At 48.2% G+C, this 23,357-nt stretch overlaps 1 protein-coding gene across 2 annotated transcripts in view; it reads right to left on the reverse strand.

Moving 5' to 3' along the window:
* Positions 1–1,233: 1,233 nt before the first annotated feature.
* Positions 1,234–23,357, reverse strand: part of SNTA1 (syntrophin alpha 1) — a 29,871-nt gene continuing 7,747 nt past the window's right edge. Inside the window, exons 3-8 of one of the 2 annotated variants that reach the window (XM_052650879.1) lie at positions 9,007–9,211; positions 5,411–5,618; positions 5,125–5,255; positions 2,805–3,001; positions 1,904–2,091; positions 1,234–1,819 (exon numbers count right to left, since the gene is read on the reverse strand). In XM_052650879.1, the coding sequence (XP_052506839.1) occupies positions 1,727–1,819; positions 1,904–2,091; positions 2,805–3,001; positions 5,125–5,255; positions 5,411–5,618; positions 9,007–9,211 (1,022 nt within the window). In that variant the 3' untranslated portion in view covers positions 1,234–1,726. The remainder of the gene's footprint in view (positions 1,820–1,903; positions 2,092–2,804; positions 3,002–5,124; positions 5,256–5,410; positions 5,619–9,006; positions 9,212–23,357) is intronic. The other variant, XM_052650880.1, reaches the window with a different exon arrangement.

The raw sequence follows: 23,357 nt of genomic DNA on the forward strand, positions 1-23,357 counted from the left end.
GCTAACTATGAGAAAAAGAATGCAAAATGTTTCATTAATGAATTTGTACAGTATGTACTGAAGTTCTAACAGTTTGCCTCTATTAGGTTAAATAAAGCATATTATTAAAATTATCTTCATCTATTTTTTCCTTACTTTTTAAAAGGTGGCTACTGGAAAATTAGTAATTACATATGTGGCTTGCATTATATTTCTAGTGGATAGTGCAGGACCAGAAAGTCTCTAAGGTGAACAAGCGGTCAGAAGTCAGAAAGACATCGTTTGAATCCAAGCTCAGAATTTCATAACTGTGTGACTTTGGGCAAGTGTCTCTCCCCCTTTGAGCCTTGTTTTCTTACCTGTGAAATGGGGATTGTTGTGCTTACCACATAGGTATGTGGTGAGGACCCCATAAGGAAATGCATGCAGAGTGCTGAGCAGATAGCAAGCACTCTCTGAATGTACGCTACAATTACTGTTGTCATGGTGGTTTTCTGGACAATGCAAGCAAGTAAGGCTCATATGTAGCCAGCTGCCTGGTACAGCTTCCAAAGAAACATTCCAAGAAGCACACACCAAGCATCCTCTCTTCTGCAGGAAACAGGCCAGAGGCTCTCAGTGATGGTTTTTAAATAGGTCCACAAATTCTTTGACATCCCTTTTTTCAAGAAGTAGAGCCTAATTCCTCTCCCCTTGAGAGTGGGCTGGGATTAGTGACTCACTTCTAATGAATAGAGCAAAAATGACAGTATGTGATGTCCAAGACTGGGTGATAAGAGGCACAGTGGATTCCTCTTGGTTCTCTCGTCTGTGTCACTCACTCTGGGGGAAGCCAGCCACATTGTCATAATGAGGTGACTATGGCGAGGAACGAGGGCTTCCTGCCAACAGCCATGAGTTAGAAATATTGAAAACAAATCCTCTGACCCCAGTCTAGCCTTCAGATGAGTACAACTGACACCTTGATGATAACCTCATGAAAGATCCTGAGACAGAAACAATCCAGCTTAGCCCCTCTCAAATTTCTAACTCACCAAACTTGAAAGATAATAAATGTTCATTGTTTCAAGCTGCTAAATTTGGGGGTCATTTGTTCTGCAATAGTAGATAACCAATAGACTCTTTCTTCACCCTATGGTTAAAGGTCTGTTCTTCTCTAAGGAAAGGGACTCCAGTCTTCGGTCTGGTCCATCTTGGGACTACAAGGGCCACCACAGGACCCACAGGCCAAGGCACAAAACACAGACACTGGGCCAGGCTGCCTATGTGCTCACAGGCTGTTTATTTATCCACGAGTAAGGAGGAGAGAGAGGCTGAAGAGAAGAACCTGATGCCCCAAGGTGGTGGAGCTGAGGGGAGAAATGAATGAAAGGCTTCTCTGTCTCTCACCGTGGGCCCCAGGGAGCTCCAGCTTCAGGTGGGGCCTCTAGGGACAGTTTAGGGGCCTCTAGGCGGGCCAGCAGTTGTTAGCTGGGGTCAGGATCCCCATAGGGGCACATACTAGACTCGGAATGGCTTCTGTGTACACAAAATATCTCTCCACGAAAGGCACTGGTGGGGATGGGGGGAGCTGCGGGGACACTCCCCCATCACTGGTGGGATCTGCTGTGTCCTAAGCTGGTTCTCCGCCTTCTTGCTCTTCTCCTCTCCCTTCCCTCAGCCCAGCGGCAAGCAGGCAATCAGCGGAGGGCCAGGTCAGGCCATGTGGTGGACACTCCCTCTTCAGGGCTAATGCATCTGACCACCTCTAGGCTAAGAGCCCCAGACGGGTGACCTTGGCTGAGAGGAAGGAGTGGATGATGAACACCATGGTTTTGGGGCACGAATGCAGGTCCAGCTGCTACGGGGTGAACGGAAAGAAGGGTCAGGAGCCCACCCAGCCTGGCCTCCAGGAGAGCATCACCCCTCTACCCCCTCCACTCACAATCTCGCCTTCAGCGCCCCCGAAGTCCAGGAATAGGAGACTGGCACCATCGTCTGAGGACATCTGCAGCTTCTCAAAGGGCTGACGCAGCAGCACGGCTCGGGCTGCACCTGGCTCCGCCGCCCACAGTGTGAAGCCGTTGTCAATATGCACGGAGAGGCTGCAGGCACGGCCGTTCCACGTGCACGCTGTGGGGAGGGCGTGGGCACGGGCGCAGTGACACCTCAGAGACTGCAAGCCCTCCCTCCAGTCCCCACTGGCAGCCCCAAAAGTGGGGCTTGAATGCCACCGGGGGTGGGAAGCTCACTGTCTGTCATGCCATTTGTACATCCACCCTGTAGAGAGTCCCCCACACTCTAAAACACAGAAGGATGAGTGGGCAGAAAACCTATACCCCACTTCCAGACCCACAGCCAGCAGCACCAAAGGAGGACAGGGGAATCTTCAACTCCGCCTTGGACAGGAGGCCCACTCCCTGTGAAGGTAGGCCCACCAAGCCTGGCCTTTGGAGACTTTAGATGCCTACAGACTTCTTGCCAAGTTAAATGGGAATTTCAGATAAGCAATGGGTAATTTGGATCTCCTTCAATTAAACAATTATTTGCTATTTACCTGAAATTCAAATCCAAGTGAGTGTCCTGTACTTTTTCTGGCAACCCTACCCCAAGTGCCACCTCTCATATCCTCACCAGCGGAGTCACAAAGCCAGGACAAGAAAACCCCTGGGAAACGAGTCTCACTACCTTCCAGGACACCTGCATATCCAAAACAGAGGGCCCTCGGAGACCCCAGATCCCACTCTTGATCCCCCTCCTGAAGCATCCTAAAGAAGGAAACTTGAATGCCCCTGGGGACAAGCGGCTCATTACCAGAAAGGCACTCCCAGATCCACCCAGCCCACCTGTCGACACCTCCTGCACACCCTCAGCGGCCCGGTGACAGCCATCCACCAGCTGGCGGGTCCAGGCAGCCAGCTCCTGCGGTGACTCCACGCTGAACAGGTGAGTGTCCACACCGTGGCGCGTGCCCGTGCGCAGGGCAAAAGAGAGCTCTGCATCGTAGGGCACCGAGCCCTTGGAGGGGCCTGAGTGCACCAGCCTGGGGGCAGGGGGCAGAGGGCTAAGCATGAGGCCCCGGGCAGCGGGGAAGTAGTTCTGGGCCAAGGGAGCAGTGACCTGGGAAGGGGCCCTGCGACTCCTTTTCCACCCAGTGGGGGGACAGGACCTCCAGACGGTCACTGATGGAGTCACAGGAGACCATCTCCTGCCACCCTCCTCCTGGCCCCCTCAGCTCCAGCCACTCTAGCGTCTTCAATCACGCCAAGCACACTCCTGCCTCAGCCCCTCTGCTGCTCCCTCTGCCCAGCAAACTTTTCCCTGATTATCTGCGTTGCTTTCTCCCTTATCTCCTTCAGACCTTTGCTCAAACGCCAGCTCCTCTGAGAAGCCTTCCTTGACTTCTCTGCCTAAAATGACACGTCAGGACTTCCCTGGCAGTCCAGTGGTTAAGACTCTGCGCTTCCACCTCAGGGGGCCCAGGTTTGATCCCTGGTTAGGGAACTAAGATCTCACATGCCACACAGCCAAAAAATAAAACAGCACTCTCCCCTATCACTCACTAGCCACACTTTTCCTTATGGTACCAGAAATTATACTTACTCTTTACTGTTACAGTTGGCTTTTGATTGCCTTTTTCTCTAGAATATCATCTGGGGCACAAATGTTTGTCTACCTTGTTCACCACTATAGTCCCAGAAACTAAAACAATGCCTGGCACAAAGTAGGTGCTTAGTAAACATTTGTGGCCTGAATTAATGAATCACTTGATTAGGTAGAACGTTCATGACCTGCTCATCCCTAGTAGGCAGCAGGCTCCTGACACGTGTGCTGGAATGCAGCCTGGAGTGAGGAGGCATGAGCAACAAGGGCCCACACCTCTCAGTCTGACTCCCACTTGCTGTGTAACCTTGGGCAGTTCACTGGCCCTCTCTGGACAGCAGACCCCAGAGTTCTATACCTTCGCCCTCTTTGGTCCTCACTCCACAAGCTTTCTCTTGTAGCTTCAGTTCCCCCTTGGAGCTGTTTCTGATGCCCAGTCTCCTACTTGGCAGCCCTAAGCAACAGACTCACAAGTTCCCCAGTTTCCTACCCAAGCTCCCTACCTACCCACCCCCCACCGACACTTTGGACTCAACATCTTGATCCGACCCCCTCCCTTTGCACTCCCACCCTCACTCCTACTGCCCACCCAGACACCAGCTCTAAAACTCCCGTTCATCCATTCATCAGGACACCTCCCTCACCCTCCCCATCTGGCAAGTACGAAGCCTGGTTAATTTTCCCACCATGTGTTTCCAATGCAAATGCGGCCTTTCTTCTCCATCTGCTGCCTCTACCCACCTCCACTGTCTCTCCAGCGTAACTGCTCCCATCCCCCTCCTCCAGTATATTTTCTGCACGGCAGCCACACAGATCCTTTTTAAAACAGGACCCGATGAGACACCTCACTCTCAGGTTAAAACTCTTCTCACTCTGTCTGCCACAGCTCTTAAGATAAAGCTAACAGTCCTTATCCACGCAACAGAAGCTCTGCAAGATCAGGGCCTGCCAACTCCCTGCCTTCTTTCTCTCCACTTCCCAGACAGAGTCTACACCCTGGTTACAGCACACTCAGTGAGCTCTGTGAAGCTGCGAGAGCTCTTCATGCTTCTGTCCCTCTGACTATATTGTTCCCTCTGTGTAAGATGCTTCTCCACCCTTCCTTAAATAGCAAATTTCTACCCATCTGCCAAAGTCCAGCTCATATGTCATCTTCTACCTGAAGCCTTGCCCCACCCCCACCTGCAGGCCAGGTAGAGTTAAGCGGTTCCTATACTCTGCATTGTAAAGGCTGTTCCCAGGCCAGTCTCCGCACCAGGCTGGGTCCTCCCTGAGGACAGAGACCTCTAGGGACTGTCTTTCATCTGAACCAGGCAGCACCAGGTTGGACAGAGCAGGTGTCAATGAGTGAGTGACTGACAGGACCTCATATCCTTCTGTTCTGAGGCCCCATTTTATAGATGAGGAAACCTAGGCCCAGACTGGGCAGGGACTCGCTTCAGGCCACCTGGGGAATAACTCAGCGTAGAATGGGGCTGGAGTCCCCAGCTTCTGAGGTCCATCTAGAGCATCGCTCCCACAAGCTCTGGGTGGAACACACAGGCCTGCCCTACCCGCAAATACCTGGTGGTGATAAGGGGGGCAGTACGCGCCGGCCGGCTCAAGGCCTCACGGGTCTGGGGGAGACAGCTGTAGAGGAGCAGCTCCTTTTCGGTCAGCAGGGCCAAGGTGGGTGCTGTGCCCCCACTGGGCAGCTGCAGGAGGCAAGGCACCAGTGAGCGGGGACAGGGAGGGGAGAAGAGAGGTGAGAGGGCCAAGGCGGGGTGAGGCAGTGAGGGGAAATGGGATTGGGGTCGCCTCTGGGAGAGGGGAAGAGGGGAGGAGGGGTCCCCGGGGCCCCGGCAGGCACCTGCTCAGTCAGCCAGCCGATCCGCTTGATGTCCTGACTCCCGGCTGTGCTGGTGGCTGACAGCAGCGCCTGCAGCTCATCCTTGACCCGGAGCGTCAGAGTGTTGACCTGGGCTTGGATGGCAGCTGCCCAGGACTTGGCACTAGCCTCATCCTTGGCCCTCAGGAAGAGGGTGTCCCGGCCATCAGCCGAGCAGATCTCCAGATACCTGCAGGCACAAGTGAGGTAGAGGGGAGTCCCGCTGGACAGGTGCCCAACGCTAAAACTTGAGCCAAGGAACCCCCATCTACCACAAAACCAGAGGAAACCACAGGGGATGTCCATGAAAGAATCAGGAGCAACTCCCGCTCCTGGGCTCTGGCCACAGTTGTTGGGCCTCATGGGGTTTATCTATCTTATCTTATCTTATCTTGGGATAAGAGACTATATCTCTCTCTCCAACACACATACAGGCATATACACACAAATACACACACTCAAAAGTGTAGTAGTAGTAATAGTGTTAGTCACTGGGTCATGTCTGACTCTTTGAGACCCCATGGACTGTAGCCAGCCAGGCTCCTCTGTCCATGGAATTTTCCAGGCAAGAATACTGGAGTGGGTTGCCATTTCCTACTCCAGGGGATCTTCCCGACCCAGAGATGGAACCTGTGTCTCCTGCATCGGCAGGTCAGTTCTTTACCACTGAGCCACCAGGGAAGCGCCACTACAAGGCACACTGTATGGTTAAAAAAGAAAAGAAAAAGCCAGGGTATGGTGAAGGGAAAGCGTGGGGAGACAAAAAGCCACACAGGCAAGTGTAAGGGAAGGTCTCAAGGAGGTCCAAGAGGAGTCAGTGGCAGGGAAAGGACCTTCGAAAGTTCTGTGGGGCTTTAAAGATTCACCCCCCTTTGGAATTTCTGTAACCAGTGAAGTGGGGCAGAAACTGGAGAATGGCTTGCACATATCCATTCCAATGCCTTCACCTCTGCCTTCCTCCACTACAGATCTCCCCTGCAGCTAGCACTGGCCATCAATCCAATTCTGACTGATGAAATAGAAAGTGAAGTCCCTTCCCAACTGAAGTGCTCCTAGCTGGGCCGTTAGTTTCCAAAGATGGTCTCCACCAAACTCATCTCTCCCTATATGCACTCCCTCACCGAGAGGTGAAGTTTATTTCTCCTCTCCTTGACCTTCCGACTTGGTTTGACAAACAAAATGTGGCAGAAGTGCCATTTTGGCATTCCTAAGCGATCACGAAATCCAACTACCCCAAGGTCACCTATGCTGAGAGGGAAAACAAGCTAGCCACGTGGGAAAGCCCTACAAAAAGAGGAATGCTTAGCCAGCCGCCAGCTGTTCCAACCACTCCTGCTGAGGAAGCAGGCACATAGGTGAACCAGCTATCTTGGATTTGTAGCCCCTGCAGATGGCACAAGGAACAGAAGAACTGCCTGGCTAAGCCAGCCCAGATTACAGAACTGTGAAAAATATTAAACTGCTATCTTCTAAGCCACTAAATTTTAGGATGGCTGTTTATGCAGCAATAGAACAAAATACCAGGGGAACAATTCCTTTGTCTTTTGCCTTCTCCCTGTCTAGAATATGGACACATGCATAGAGGTGCAGGCACCAAGCTATTTCCAAGAAGAAGAAAATCCATACTAAAAAACGGCAGGAGGGGAATTACCTGCCAGACCAGCCATTAGGACTCCATGCTTTCACTGCCAAGAGCCTAGGTTCAATGCCTTGTCTGGGAACTAGGATACCATAAGCTTCATGGTGCAGCCAACAAAAATTTTTTTAATAAAAATGGTAAAAGACGGCAGAAGAAGAAGCTGGAAGCCTGATGCCTTGAGGGTATTCTTGACCATCAGTAGCAGCATAAATAGCTGACTGCTGGGTTTCTCTTTTACATATGTCTGTATTTATTTTTGGCTGTACTGGGTCTTCATTACTTCGTGCTGGTTTTCTCTCTATTGCTGCAAGCAGGCGCTGCTCTTCATTGTGGTGCTCAGGTTTCTCATGGCAGGGCTCCTTGTTGTGGAGCACAGGCTCTAGGCAAACGGGCCTCGGTAGCTGCAGCACCTGGACCCACTAGCTGCAGTACACGGGCTTAGTTGCTCCACAGCATGTAGAAATCTCCCGGACCAGGGATGGAACCCAGGTCCCCACGTCTCCTGCTTTGGCAGACGTATTCTTATCCACGGTGCCACCAGGGAAGTCTTGGACTTCTTTTTAAACATGTGGAAAATAAACTCCTCATTTATTAAGCCATTGCTTGTTGGGGTTTCTGATGCTTGCACACCAACGTAATCTTAACACTAAGTAAAAGTGTTGTTCATTATGCTTTGGTTACCAAATGGTGTTCCTTTGACTGGGATATTGTGCTGATATGGAACCCCAGTTATATTCAAGTTACACATGTGTGCACAGGTCAAGCACATGTACATACATGCATATACATGTATGGATATTAACACAAAAACATACAAACACATATGCACAGATCTACATCCCTGCCTGTGCAAATGCTCACATATACACACAAACACTTGCATTTACATGCCATACACACATACACACACACAGAAATACAGTACACACATGCTTCAGGTGATGTCTGGGATCAGGCTGGGAACCATAACTAACCTAAAGTTCTATGAGTCGCAGGAAGTATTGATACCACCTCACCTTCACCCAACACAAAAGGTCCCTAAGTGGAGCACCTGTAAGTAACCTGTGAATCACTAGTTCTTGCCTCATGGGCGAGGCTGGGGCTAGGGCATCAAGTAGGGATGGGAGGTCTGAATGCTGGACATTAATCAGACCTCCCTGGCCAATTTGGGCATTGACTGGGCCTTAAACCTCAGCTGTAATTAGTACCCAGAGCACAGGCCTTTTACCCCCGCCCCAATGCTGGACATTTGATCAACTGGACTGCATTCACCACTGCCATCACTCAAGTAGCTTCTGAAGCTGAGAGGGCTACCTGGAATGAGGCAAGCTCCATTCTCTTCCTGGCTGTGTGATCTTGGGCAGGTTACTTCCTCCCTCTGTCCTCATCTACAATAGCAGGGTGAAACAACAGGACTCTGCTCACAGGGCTGCTGTGAGAGTTATATTCATTTGTGCATGATAAGTACTCAGTAATGCTGGCTGGTATCAATCTTATCATCAATGTCAAGGGCTGCTCAGATGTAAGGGATGGTAACCTTCCATGGCCCTGAGTGAAAGTTACCAGGTATCTTGGAACCTCAGCAGAGTTGGAAGAGACTTGAGGGGATCACTGAGTCTGACATCCTTCTTTCATAAGGGAGAATCTCAAGGTTAGTGAGGAAAAGGGCCCAGTTCAAGGAAAACCAAGACTGGAATCTAGGACTCCTCTGCAGACCAAGTTCCTCCTGAGATGTGAACTACCCAGAGGAAGAAGAGAGAAGAAAAGCACACCATCATCCCCATAACTTCACTCTTGTCTCCATTCAACAAGCATTGCTTAAGCACCTACTGCGTTTGGGCATTGTGCTTGTCACTTGCAACACAAGGGATCTTTCCTTTGGCCCCACCACCTAACATGAGGGCACATCTGTCTGAGCCACCCCCTATGCTAGGCTTACCTGGTCTCTGGGTCTGTAGGGGTGCACCTCCTTGAGACATATGCCATCTTCAAGGACATGTGTTTGGCATCACGGAGGTCCCGGGGTGGGGGGCCAGGGGAGGAAGGCTGCCGCTGAAGGGGTGAGGCAGGAGGCGAGTCCCAGCCAACCGAGGTCCCGCTGGCAGAGTTCTTGAAATATGGTGAGACCTCTTTCATGTACTTGACTGGTTAGGGGAGAGGTCAGCAGTTACCACCATGACGTGGGCTCCCATGTACCACATGTAACAACTGTCACTAATTCATTAAATTTTAATGTATGTCCACTCCCCTTCCCTGGTGGCTCAGATGATTAAAGAATCTGCCTGCAATGCAAGAGACCTAGGTTGGATCCTTGGGTCAGGAAGATCCTCTGGAGAAGAGAATGGCTATCAACTCCAGTATTCTCTTTTCTTTTGTCTTTTTTTTCAACTCCAATATTCTTGCCTGGAGAATTCCGTGGACAGAGGAGTCTGACGGGCTACAGTCCATGGGGTCACAAAGAGTTGGATACAACTAAGCAACTAACACACACACTTTGACATCACTATCCTCCTCTAGGCTAATGTCTCTGACAGGGCTACATGGTAGAAAATCCTGGATGCAGGCCAACATTCATCCTTTCACCTTTCTTATTCATAGACCCATGGCCACCTGGTGGACTACATTTCACAGCCTCCTTTGCAGCTAGGTATGGCCACATGACTAAGTTCTAACCCCGTAAGTATAAGTGGTTAGAGTTTCAAAATGACTACTTAAAGAGAATGGGCAACAACTGCAACAAGGCAGTGAGCAAGCACCAAGACAGGAGTCAGGAGACAGAACTGCTCCCCCACTGTCCCCTTGTTTGCCTCTCTCTCTTCAGTCTTCTCGTCTGCTAAAAGGAGGGGCTGCGTGAGATAGTCCCGTGGTGGAGGCTGCCAATTTTCCTCCAAAATAGTGATAACCTTCCAACTTAAGACTTCAATTTCCAGGTTCCCTTGCAGCTATAAGTGCCCATGTGACCAAGTCTGGCCAATAGGATGAGAACAAAAGAGATGCGTTAGGCTACCAAGTCCTGCCCATTAAAAAGGGGGGCACACCCTTCCTTTCCCTGCCTTTTCCCCTCACAGGGTTGAGCTAGCTGAAACACAGACTGGTGGAGCACCATCTTGACCAGGAGAATATGAGCCATACTCCAAAAGGCTGACCAATAAAACAGAAGTAAGTGGATGCTGAGACTTTGGAGATGCCACGTCAAATTTGAACTGCTACCTGAGAAAGCAAGGAGCTTCTATTATATTTGTGCCTGCACTTAGTCCTTCAGCCTGACTCTGCAAACCCATGGACTGTAGCCCGCCAGGCTCCTCTGTCCATGGTATTTCCCAGGCAAGAATCCTGGAGTGGGTTGCTATTTCCTTCTCCAGGAAATCCTTCCAACTCAGGGACCCAACCTACGTCTCCAGCACTGGCAGGTGGATTCCTTACCCCTGAGCCACCTGGTAAGTCCATGGTAGCCATTACCAATCAATTAAAGTTGATTGATAATAAAATATTTTGGTCCCTCTTACTCTATCAATTAGGTGGGTTTGGCTACAAATAATAGAATACATGATATTAGTGCCTTAAGCAAGAAAGATATTTATGATTTCATGTGACAAGAAGTCTAGAGGAAAGCAATATCAGGGTTGGTTCAGTGACTCAATGACATTGGATCCTGGATGGGCATCCCTACCATTCTCCCGGCCTTCCTCTCATGACCACAGGATGGCTGCAACACAGTCCAGCCGATGATCCCTTACATGACCAAACCAGGAAGGAAGGAGATAGGCAGCAAAAGCACTGTCAACTCATACCTCCCTCTTATCAGAGAGGTAAATACTTCCATGAAACCTTGTATTTCATTGGCCCAACTGGACTGCCATGCCAACTTCTAGCACAATCATTAATAAGAGGAAGTAGTCATGATTGATTTAGACCAATCACAAGTCAGCCTCTGGGGCTGACTGAACATTAAAGTGAAGGTCACTCAGTCATGTCCAACACTTTGCAACCCCATGGACTGTAGCCTGCCAGGCTCCTCTGTGCACAGAATTCTCCAGGCCAGAATACTGGAGTGGGTAGCCGTTCCCTTCTTCAGGGGATCTTCACAAGCCAGGGATCAAACCCATATCTCCCACACTGCAGACAGATTCTTTACTGTCTGAATCACCAGGGAAGCCCTCAGTTCAGTTCAGTTCAGTTCAGTCGCTCAGTCATGTCCGACTCTTTGTGACCCCATGAATTGAAGCACGCCAGGCCTCGCTGTCCATCACCAACTCCTGGAGTTCACTCAGACTCATGTCCATCAAGTGAGAGATGCCATCCAGCCATCTCATCCTCTGTCGTCCCCTTCTCCTCCTGCCCCCAATCCCTCCCAGAATCAGAGTCTTTTCCAATGAGTCAACTCTTCGCATGAGGTGGCCAAAGTACTGGAGTTTCAGCTTCAGCATCATTCCCTCCAAAGAAATCTCAGGGCTGATCTCCTTCAGAATGGACTGGTTGGATCTCCTTGCAGTCCAAGGGACTCTCAAGAGTCTTCTCCAACACCACAGTTCAAAAGCATCAATTCTTTGGCACTCAGCTTTCTTCACAGTCCAACTCTCACATCCATACATGACCACTGGAAAAACCATAGCCTTGACTAGATGGACCTTTGTTGGCAAAGGGAAGCCCTGGGGCTGAGCATATTCCCACCCAATTAAATCAGGCTCTGGTAGCATGGAAGAAGGGGAAATGGTTGAAAGGCAGGCAACCAAGTTGTCCGCCACATCTGACCCAGCATCTGGACTGTCCCCAATTCTGATGAGCAGCAGTCTCCTTGTCTCTAAAATGAGCTACTAGAAGGACAGTGTATATGTCAAGATGGTTGAAAGTCTTGCCCAAGGGACTTCCCTAGTGGTCCAGTGGCTAAGACTCTGTACTCCCAATGCAGGGGGCCTGGGTTTGATCCTGGTCAGGGAACTAGATCCCACATGCTGCAAGTAAGACCTGGTACAGCCAAATAAATAAATATTTTTTTTTTAATGTCTTGCCTAAGCACTGGTCTCTCTTCTCCCAGTCAGCTGTCCCCTTGGCTGCCGTACTGAAGAACGCCCATGCCTGCTAGCCCTGGGACAACCTCTCTTCCTCTCTTCTCTGCCACCGCTACATCCATGGCCATCTGGCTTGTTGGCTATCTGATGCCCGCAGTCAAGGCCCAGTCAGAATGCTCTGGCTGTGGGTGGACAGACCCGGAAGCAGGGGGAAGAAGTTCTTGGCCCAGCTACCTGGAAGAACCAGATAAGAAGTTATTTCTGTCACAAGAGACTGCTCAGATAGGATTCAAGGTAAACAAGGGTGAAAGTGAGAGGGACGGTGCTGGAAAAGAAGTTATATTGAATACAACAGCAGAGTTTTTTTGAAAGAACTAAGCCTAGGTCTAAAGACGGGGAACTTAGGCTAAAAATGACTCATCCTCACCATTACAGCAATGACTTACCCCAAGACTATGTCTCAAGGGATGATAGAAATGGGACACATCCCAGCCTCTCTGTCAGTTAAACCATTAAAAAAAAAAAACCCTACTTTTTTTTTTCTCCTTGCTAACAGAACCCTGAGCCCTAAAGGCTGGGCTTCTCCCCAGCCCAGGGGGAAAATCTTAACTGGTTAAAGCTAACTATGATCATTAGCTTTAACCATGATCATTAGCTAATCATGTGGGGCCACCCAAGACGGGCAGGTCATGGTGGAAAGGTCTGACAGAATGTGGTCCACTGGAGAAGGGAATGGCAAACCACTTCACTATTCTTGCCTTGAGAACCCCATGAACAGTATGAAAAGGCAAAATGATAGGATGTTGAAAGAGGAACTCCCCAGGTCAGTAGGTGCCCAATATGCTACTGGAGATCAGTGGAGAAATAACTTCAGAAAGAATGAAGGGATGGAGCCAAAGCAAAAACGATACCCAGCTGTGGATGTGACTGGTGATAGAAGCAAGATCCGATGCTGTAAAGAGCAATATTGCATAGGAACCTGGGATGTCAGGTCCATGAATCAAGGCAAATTGGAAGTGGTCAAACAAGAGATGGCAAGAGTGAACGTGGACATTCTAGGAATCAGCAAACTAAAATGGGCTGGAATGGGTGAATTTAACTCAGATGACCATTATATGTACTACTGCGGGCAGGAATTCCTCAGAAGAAATGGAATAGCCATCATGGTCAACAAGAGAGTCCGAAATGCAGTACTTGGATGCAATCTGAAAAACGACAGAATGATCTCTGTTCGTTTCCAATGCAAACCATTCAATATCACAGTAATCCAAGTCTATGCCCCAACCAGTAACACTGAAGAAGCTGAAGTTGAATGGTTCTATGAAGACCTACAAGACTAACACCCAAAAAAGATGTCCTTTTCATTATAGGGGACTTGAATGCTAAAGTAGGAAGTCAAGAAACACCTGGAGTAACAGGCAAATTTGGCCTTGGAATACAGAATGAAGCAGGGCAAAGGCTAATAGAGTTTTGCCAAGAAAACGCACTGGTCATAGCAAACACCCTCTTCCAACAACACAAGAGAGGACTCTACACATGGACATCACCAGATGGTCAACACCAAAATCAGATTGATTATATTCTTTGCCGCCAAAGATGGAGAAGCTCTAAACAGTCAGCAAAAACAAGACCGGGAGCTGACTGTGGCTCAGATCATGAACTTCTTATTGCAAAATTCAGACTTAAATTGAAGAAAGTAGGGAAAAGCACTAGACCATTCAGGTATGACCTAAATCAAATCCCCTATGAATATACAGTGGAAGTGAGGAATAGATTTAAGGGTCTAGATCTGATAGACAGAGTGCCTGATGAACTATGGATGGAGGTTCAGGACATTGTACAGGAGACAGGGATGAAGACCATCCCCATGGAAAAGAAATGCAAAAAAGCAAAATGGCTGTCTGAGGAGACCTTACAAATAGCTGTGAAAAGAAGTGAAGTGAAAAGCAAAGGAGAAAAGGAAAGATATAAGCATCTGAATGCAGAGTTCCAAAGAATAGCAAGAAGAGATAAGAAAGCCTTCTTCAGTGATCAATGCAAAGAAATAGAGGAAAAGAACAGAATGGCTGGAGATCTCTTCAAGAAAATTAGAGATACCAAGGGAACATTTCATGCAAAGATGGGCTCGATAAAGGACAGAAATGGTATGGACCTAACAGAAGTAGAAGCTATTAAGAAGAGGTGGCAAGAATACACAGAAGAACTGTACAAAAAAGATCTTCACGACCCAGATAATCACGATTGTGTGATCTCTCACCTAGAGCCAGACATCCTGGAATGTGAAGTCAAGTGGGCCTTAGAAAGCATCACTACGAACAAAGCTAGTGGAGGTGATGGAATTCCAGTGGAGCTGTTTCAAATCCTCAAAGATGATGCTGTGAAAGTGCTGCACTCAATATGCCAGCAAATTTGGAAAACTCAGCAGTGGCCACAGGACTGGAAAAGGTCAGTTTTCACTCCAATCCCAAAGAAAGGCAATGCCAAAGAATGCTCAAACTACTGCACAATTGCACTCATCTCACACGCTAGTCAAGTAATGCTCAAAATTCTCCAAGCCAGGCTTCAGCAATACATGAACCATGAACTTCCAGATGTTCAAGCTGGTTTTAGAAAAGGCAGAGGAACCAGAGATCAAATTGCCAACATCTGCTGGATCATGGAAAAAGCAAGAGAGTTCCAGAAAAACATCTATTTCTGCTTTATTGACTATGCCAAAGTCTTTGACTGTGTGGATCACAATAAACTGTGGAAAATTCTGAAAGAGATGGGAATACCAGACCATCTGACGTGCCTCTTGAGAAACCTATATGCAGGTCAGGAGGCAACAGTTAGAACTGGACATGGAACAACAGACTGGTTCCAAATAGGAAAAGGAGTACATCAAGATGGTATATCATCACCCTGCTTATTTAACTTATATGCAGAGTACATCATGAAAAATGCTGGGCCGGAAGAAGCACAAGCTGGAATCAAGATTGCTGGGAGAAATATCAATAACCTCAGATATGCAGATAACACCACCCTTATGGCAGAAAGTGAAGAGGAAATAAAAAAGCCTCTTGATGAAAGTGAAAGAGGAGAGTGAAAAAGTTGGCTTAAAGCTCAATATTCAGAAAACAAAGATCATGGCATCTGGTCCCATCACTTCATGGGAAATAGATGGGGAAATAGTGGAAACAGTGTCAGACTTTATTTTTGGGGTCTCCAAAATCACTGCAGATGGTGACTGCAGCCATGAAACTAAAAGACGCCTACTCCTTGGAAGGAAAGTTATGACCAACTTAGATAGCATATTGAAAAGCAGAGACATTACTTTGCCAACAAAGGTCCGTCTAGTCAAGGCTATGGTTTTTCCAGTGGTCATATATGGATGTGAGAGTTGGACTGTGAAGAAAGCTGAGTGCCAAAGAACTGATGCTTTTGAACTGTGGTGTTGGAGAAGACTCTTGAGAGTCCCTTGGACTGCAAGGAGATCCAACCAGTCCATTCTGAAGGAGATCAGCCCTGGGATTTCTCTGGAAGGAATGATGCTAAAGCTGATACTCCAGTACTTTGGCCACCTCATGAGAAGAGTTGACTCACTGGAAAAGACTCTGATGCTGGGAGGGATTGGGGGCAGGAGGAGAAGGGGATGACAGAGTATGAGATGGCCGGATGGCATCACCGACTCGATGGACATGAGTCTGAGTGAACTCTGGGAGATGGTGATGGACAGGGAGGCCTGGCGTGCTGCGATTCATGGGGTCGCAAAGAGTTATACATGACTGAGCGACTGAATTGACTAAATCATGATCATTCCATCCTTCTTACTTGTGATTGGCCTAGAAAGGATCAGATAATAGAATTCTGTCCAATGAGCTGTGAGGGAAAATATACTCCCTTCCCTTCCTCTCCTCTAGCCTTTAGAAGTTGCTGGAAAGCAGGGAGTTTGTTCTAAAGCAATGATAGTCACTTTGACCACAGGATTGGGGTCCACACATTGAGGAATGCAAGGCCTTAAATTAATCTACCCTGGAGCCACGCTGACTTTAGGTATTCTGGAAGAAAACCTATTTTCTTTAACATTTAAGCCTCTGAATGGGGTTCCTATTACTGGCAGACAAAAGCATCCTAACTAATGCAGCACCCACCCATCCCCCACCCCCACTCAGGGTGCAACTGATATATCTCCCTACTATATTTAGCTACGCCCCTCCCCTGCTTAAAGCCATGCTCTGGCTCCCTGCACTCTTCATCCAACTTCAAGGTTTTCCAGGACCTGGGCCTTGCCTACCTTGCTGGCTTCACCTCCAGCCACAACTAGCCCTCTAATCCAATCATACTGACCTGCTCAGAGCTCTCAGAAGGTGTAGGAGTTTCCAAACAGCTTTGAAAATGCAGCTTCCTCTGCACCGAATGACCTTAGTACATGGTTAGGGGACAGGCACTCTCAGGCTTGAATTCCAGCTCTGTCTAGCTGTGTGGCCATTGTTGCTGTTGTTGTTGTTCAGTCACTTAAGTAGAGTCCGATTCTTCTGTGACCCCATGGACTGTAGCCCACCAGGCTTCTCTGTCCATGGGATTTCCCAGGCAAGAATACTGGAGTGGATTGCCATTTCCTCCTCCAGGGGATCTTCCCAACCCAGGGACTGAACCCATGTCTCCTGCATTGGCAGGTGGATTCTTTACCACTGAGCCACCAGGGAAGCCCCTGAACAAGGTAATGCACCTCCCTGACCCTCAATCTGAATAACAATGTATCCCTTAGAGAGACAGTAGAATTAAATGAGATGATGTAAAACACTTGACACAGGTTCTGCCCACACTCCTTAGAACTCTGCTCTGCTTCTGTGTGTTGGGGCTTTCTTTCTCATCAAACTGGGAGCGGGCTTCCCTGCTGGCTCAGATGCAAAACAATCTGCCTGCAGGAGACCCGGGTCCGATCCCTGGGTCAGGAAGATTCCCTGGAGCAGGGAATGGCAACCCACTCCAGGATTCTTGTCTGGGGAATTCCATGGACTGAGGAGTCTGGCAGGCTACAGTCCATGGGGTCACAAAGAGTCAGACACAACTGAGCAACACACACACACACACACACACACACACAAAGACGACACAAATGGGGTTTGATTCGAACTCAGAATCAGTGTTCTGTGAATGGAGAAATGAATGCCAGGACAGAAAAGATTCATTCAACGAGGAGAAGTTGCCACAGCCCAGGAGGTCCCAGCTCAGCCCAGACATTGCCCCTCAAGAAAACCGTCCCAGGTGCCCACTAGATCCTGCATACCCACCACCTCTGCAGGTCCCTAGACCCCACTTCCCTATATGTCCATGTGGGAATCTGTGTCCTTCTCCAGGCTGAGAGCACTGGGAGGGCAGGGACCTTGACTGATTGGTCTCTGTAGCCCCAGAATTCGGCAGGGATCTCTGACGCTATGTACTCAGCAAATGGACATTTGTCAGTTTTGAAACCAGAGAAACTGCTAGAGGCCTCTCTCGCTCAGGCCATCCTGGAAGTGGGTCCTCCTTCTCCTTGCCCACAGGAACACACCATAAACGGACAGCACACCAGCTGATGTCTGAAACCAGGCTGGCATTTCACAAACCAACTGGCCTGTCCCAGGGTGGGGGTGGGGTCCTGAAGGCCCCAGAGTGTGGCCGTAAATAGCCTAGCTCTGAGGTCTCCCTGCCTGTGATGTCTGCCTTAGTCACCCGACCAAGCAGGGCGGGGCTGCCCAAAGGCAGTGGCCTGGAGAGCTGAGGGCAAGAATGTGGCCCTGTGGCCAGGATTCTTTGAGCCTCCAAGTATAGACCCAGTTGGTGTCCACACCCTCTCCAGCCAAACCTCTGGCCCAGGAACCTGGTAAACAGTGACACTTGGGCCCTTCCTCCTCAGGGAAGCAGAAACAGACACACACAGGACACCCTGCCCTTTCCAGAGGCCCCGATTCCCGACTCTGCCAAGGAAAGAAGCCAGCACTGACCCCAAGGAGCCAGGAATAGATTCCACAAGAAACACAAGGAACTGGGAGTTCCCTGGTAGCCTAGTGGATAGGATTCCGGGCTTTCACTTCTGTGGCTCAGGTTCAATCCCTGGTCAGGGAACTGAGATCCCGCAAGACACATGATATGGCCAAAAAAAAAAAAAGTAAAGAAACACAAGGAAGAAAGACAAGGCAGGACCCTTTGCCTGGCCCAGGACAATTGGAAGGGAACCTATGTGTTGCAGAGAGAAGGGGATAAATCCATTCTGGCTCAACACAGCACACCCAGTGCATATCCTGGTGCTCAATAAAGGTGCATGTCTTGGTTTTGAATCTTGGCTCAAGCCTGTCCTCTAAGCTCAAACTGTTCCTTGTCTGTTCAGTGGGTGGTCACTTACTTGCCCCTGCCTGAAAATATATGATCTATCCACTTGCTTACTGTCAACAGCCTCTCTCCTCAATACAAAATGTAGGTTCCATGAGGGCAGGGGCTTGTTTCCTTTATTTATTAGGATATCCCCAGCATCTAGAATAGTGCCTGACATATCCAGGTAATCAGTAAATAAGAAATACATTAAATAAATGAATATTGACAATCCTGAGCATTCCCAGGCTAGAGACATTGAATTGGGCTCTCAAGTGACGCAGGCTTGTGTTTAATTTCCCTGTTCTGTGACTTTGAACAAGTGACTTGACTTCTGTAAGCCTCTATTTCTGCATCTTTAAAATGAGAGTAAAATATATCTACCTCCTAGCATACTGAGATCCAACACTTGTAAAGCACTTTGCCCTGCCTGGCACAGAACAGGTCTTCAACAAATCGTAATGTGGTTGGTTATTATTTTTGCTGCTGTTTTTAGTATGACAGAATAAGGAGATGAACACAGGTGACAGGCAAAGATTTCAATCCAGATCCTATCACTTGCATTCTGGCCTTGGCAAGTCCCGAGGTCTCTCTGAGCCTCAGTTTGCCTGCCTGTATAATTGGCACTGATATGCCAGCTCTCTGAGTAGGGCATTGTGAGGATTCAAGTCCAGGCTTCCCACCTGTCCACTCAGGATATTGTGACATCCCTTGGGAAGGGATGACCTTTGAGGTCCTGTTAGTCCAGCAAGCCTGGACTATAAATAGTTCCCAGTCATTGGCAGGCCCTGCAGCAGAGCTGCCTGGGTTGTCTGGGGCAACACTCTGGGGAATAAAATCTTACCTTCCAGACCCTGTGCATTCGTGTCCAACTCTTTGCGACCCTATAGGCTGTAGCCTGCTAGGCTCCTCTATCCATGGGATTCTCCAGGCAAGAATACTGGACTAGGTTGCCATGCCCTCCCAACTTCCCATCTTCCCAACCCAGGGATCACCCCCATCTCTTATGTCTCCTGCATTGGCAGGCAGATTCTTTACCACTAGCGCCGCCTGGGAAGCCCTATATGTGCAGTATAAGAGGCACCATCTATCAAGATCCTAAAGGCACACGAACACTTTGAACTTGCAATAAATACCCTTTTCAGGAATCCTCTTCAGATAAATGTTCACAGGTGCACGAAGGGGTCATGACACCATTGTCTATGGTGCAAGAAGCTAGAAACAACGTGAATTCCTTGAATATGGTATTGCTAAATACAAGAAATGAGTTCCTTGACAGATCACTCAGTCCTGTTCACAGCTCTGTCCCAAGCGCCTACATTGAGTCTTGGCATAGAACAGGGGCTCAGGATATATTGGTTAAAAGAACATCTGAATCCCAATAATGGGATATTGTGCAATGATTAAAGAAAATGAAACAGAGCTACATGAGCTGAGTTGGAAAGAGGTCCTCAACTTTCTCAATGATAAAAACAAATATGGAAACTTCTCTCTGGAAGTGTGTGAAAATATTAGCCATGGGTAACGTTAATCTATGAGAAGACAATTGCTTTGCACTTTCCTGGGTTTTTTTTTATTTGTGCTTAGTCACTCGGCCATGTCCAACTCTGCGACCCCATGAAATGTAACCTGCCAGGCTCCTCGGTCCATGGACTTCACCAGGCAAGAATACTGGAGTGGGTTGCCATTTCCTTCTCCATTTTTTAATTTAAGTGTATATTATTTTTGACATTTTAAAAATTCTATTTTTCAAAAATTTACCACATTCCAAACCATCTTAGCCAGGATTCAAAGACAAGGCCGTCATCAACTCAAGAAGCCTACTAGGATCTTAGTAGGGGGAGAAAGAAACACTTTTTGAGCATCTACTATATACCAAGCATGAAAGCTCAAATCTCACTGACACATCATCACTTAACCACACCGATTCAATGAGACTGATCCATTGTTAAACTGTTCTATTTAACAGTTGAATAAATTGAATAAACTGAGTCTCACATGGATGACATGGCTTGCAGTGCAGGATAAGCATTTAAGAACATGGGCTTTGACATCTGACAGATTTAACTTCAAATTCCATCTCTGCCTCTGTGTAACTTTGGGCAAGTAGCTTCACCTCTACAAGTTTTAATATTCTTATTTGTACAATGAGATGAATGATGTATCTTGAATCATAGGGGTGGTTTCGAGGCTCCAATGAGAAAACATACAGAAAGCATTTAGCACAGTATCCAGGACATTATAGGTGCTCAATAAACAGCAGACATGCCATCACTATTATTAACATTCTTATCATTACTGTTAGAATTCCCTCCGCTACCATCAGCAACCAACTTCTATTGTTAATAGAGGCCAAAACCTGCCCCCAGTGTCCCACAAGCATTTTAATCAAAGATCCAAGGAACAGGCCAGAGCTGGATTAAGCCAAGTTTTGTCTGTGGGGAATCATATGGCCCTAAGCCATATATGTGCAGAGCCAAATTAATGTTTTCTTGAGAACAATGATTAGAACAACAGGTCCTTGCAGTCATGGCGGGGACTGGACAAGGGCTCCATTTACGCCTCTGTTCCCAGGACAAGAGTCCCTCAGGCACCTCTCAGGCACAGCTACACTCACCTAAACTGAACAGGGTGACCTCACATTAGCTGCATCAGTTAACAACATCCCACTTTTGACAGTGGTGATATATGGAGCCAAATTTCAGGCAGGATATCTGGCAGTACCCATCTGCCAGAGGACGGGCTGGCAAGGACCTGGTCTTGGAGTTCTGAGGACTCATAATGGAAACTCTCAGGAGTCAGTCAAATCCAGCATGAGCCTGGAACCCCCTTTTAAACATTTAGGAAAGTCAACTGCAATTGAACAGGTTAAAGGCAAAGTAGAAAGAGTCAGAGATGTCCCCTCCTAGGGATCACTTCCCCCAAACTCACCAGCATCTAGGTTTGGCACCAGGCCTGGGGATCTGAGACAAACTACACACGATTCCTGCTGTCAGAGACCTTCAAGTTTACTGGAGAAAACAAAAATTGCTGCTGCTCATACGATGATAACAAAGGTTAACATTGATCAAATGCTTACCGTGTGGAAGACACTGTGCCATAAACTTCAAGTGCACTGTCTCTTCCTTATAAATAGCAAACAAAATAAACATAAATGAGTGCCTACTTATGCACACTGGCCTCAGCACATAACATGCCTTATTTCTTAATCTTGCAAACTACCATGAGAAGTGGGTATTATCCAAGGCAGGGTCAACAGTGGCCTCTGCAATCAGAGAAATCTAGGTTTGAATTCTCTTTTGTTGTTGTTGTTGTACCGCACAGCATGCAAGATCTTAGTTCCCTGATCAGGGATTGAACCCCTGCCCCTTGCAATGAAAGCACAGAGTCTTAACTACCAGCATGCCAGGGAAGTCCTTAGGTCTGAATTCCGAGTCTGCCAATTTATTAGTTGTATGACTTGAAGGAAGTTACTTATTTTTAACAAATCTTGGTGACCTTGTCTGTAAAATGGGAATTATAGCAATTCTGACTATTCTTTGTATTTTTATGTACATACTATTCTCTGCCTGTATCTTTTAAAAGCCTGATCTTTATGTGAGGTGAACCTTCTCTTTGTACAAAGTACTAAAATTGACTTTATCCATTTCCTTTAGCATTATTTTTTAATGCATCAAAGGCTCCCTGTTGCCAGCCTTGCTGAGGGGCTATGGAGGGAGTGGAGGCATTTGACCATCCCTCCCTTTTCCCCCAGGCACAGTCTCCAAAGGCCTGGCTCCAGATCCGTGCACACAATGGGCCTCTCTAAGAAGCAGACAGACGAGTACTGGCTGCCAGCTTGGGCCCAGACTCTGATCACAAACACATCCCTTTAACTGAGAATAGGCTCAAGACACTTGTGCAAAATCCTGACCTCACAGAAGAAAAGGTCCAGAAGGCAGGCTGGGCTTGCTGAGTCCCTTAGGCCAGGTATATACGGTTCTGGCTGGCAACAGCAGTTTGCCAGTGACAGCTTTCCTTCAAGGATGTTCTCAGGGAGTTTTGTACCTACCAAGCCCCAGACCTCAGGAAAGATGCCCTGCTACCCTGCCAAATTCACATCCAAAGGATAGGCCATGGGTCCTTGGAAAGTGAAAGTGAAAGTCGCTCAGTCATGTCCGACTCTTTGCGACCCCAGTCGCAAAGGCCAGAATTCTCCAGGCCAGAATACTGGAGTGGGTAGCCTTTCCCTTCTCTAGGGGATCTTCCCAACCCAGGGATCAAACCCAGGTCTCCCACATTGCGGGTAGATTCTTTACCAGCTGAGCCACAAGGGAAGCCCAAGAATACTGCAGTGGGTAGCCTATCCCTTCTCCAGGGGATCTTCCCAACTCAGGAATCGAACCTGGGTCTCCTGCATTACAGGCGGATTCTTTACCAACTGAGCTATCAGGGAAACCCTTGTCTCCTTGGAGGTGGCCTTAAGAAGTGGGATGAGGGCGGGGAAATTCTGAACAATGTGATCACTGATTGGGTGCTGGGGAGCAGCCTAGGCCCAGAGAGGTTTCTAGGAGCTTTGGTTCCAGACTAGGGCAGCTGCCTGTTCTCCACAAACTACCCTAAGTCTCAAGGACCAGCCACAACCCAGCATCTTAGCTTCCTCACATCTTCCAGGCTCTTCAGATCACCCGTGCAATTCAAAGATTCTTGACCCCAGTTCTCGCCCCCAGCCCTTTGCTGCCTTGGGTGGAATTATCTCCTTCTACAGGCCTACTGGAGAGCAGCTGAGACAGACTTCAGCTAAGAAAAAGCTGGAAGATAGAAAAAAAAAACTAACAAGAAGGCTACAACATCAAGTGCATGCATGCGTGCTCAGTCATGTCCATCTCTTTGTGACCCTATGGACTGCAGCCTGCCAGGCTCCTCTGTCCATGGAATTCTCCAGGCAAGAATACTGGAGTGGATTGCCATG

The sequence above is a fragment of the Budorcas taxicolor genome, chromosome 13, assembly GCF_023091745.1.
Source record: "Budorcas taxicolor isolate Tak-1 chromosome 13, Takin1.1, whole genome shotgun sequence".
In the NCBI taxonomy this organism is placed as follows: domain Eukaryota; kingdom Metazoa; phylum Chordata; class Mammalia; order Artiodactyla; family Bovidae; genus Budorcas; species Budorcas taxicolor.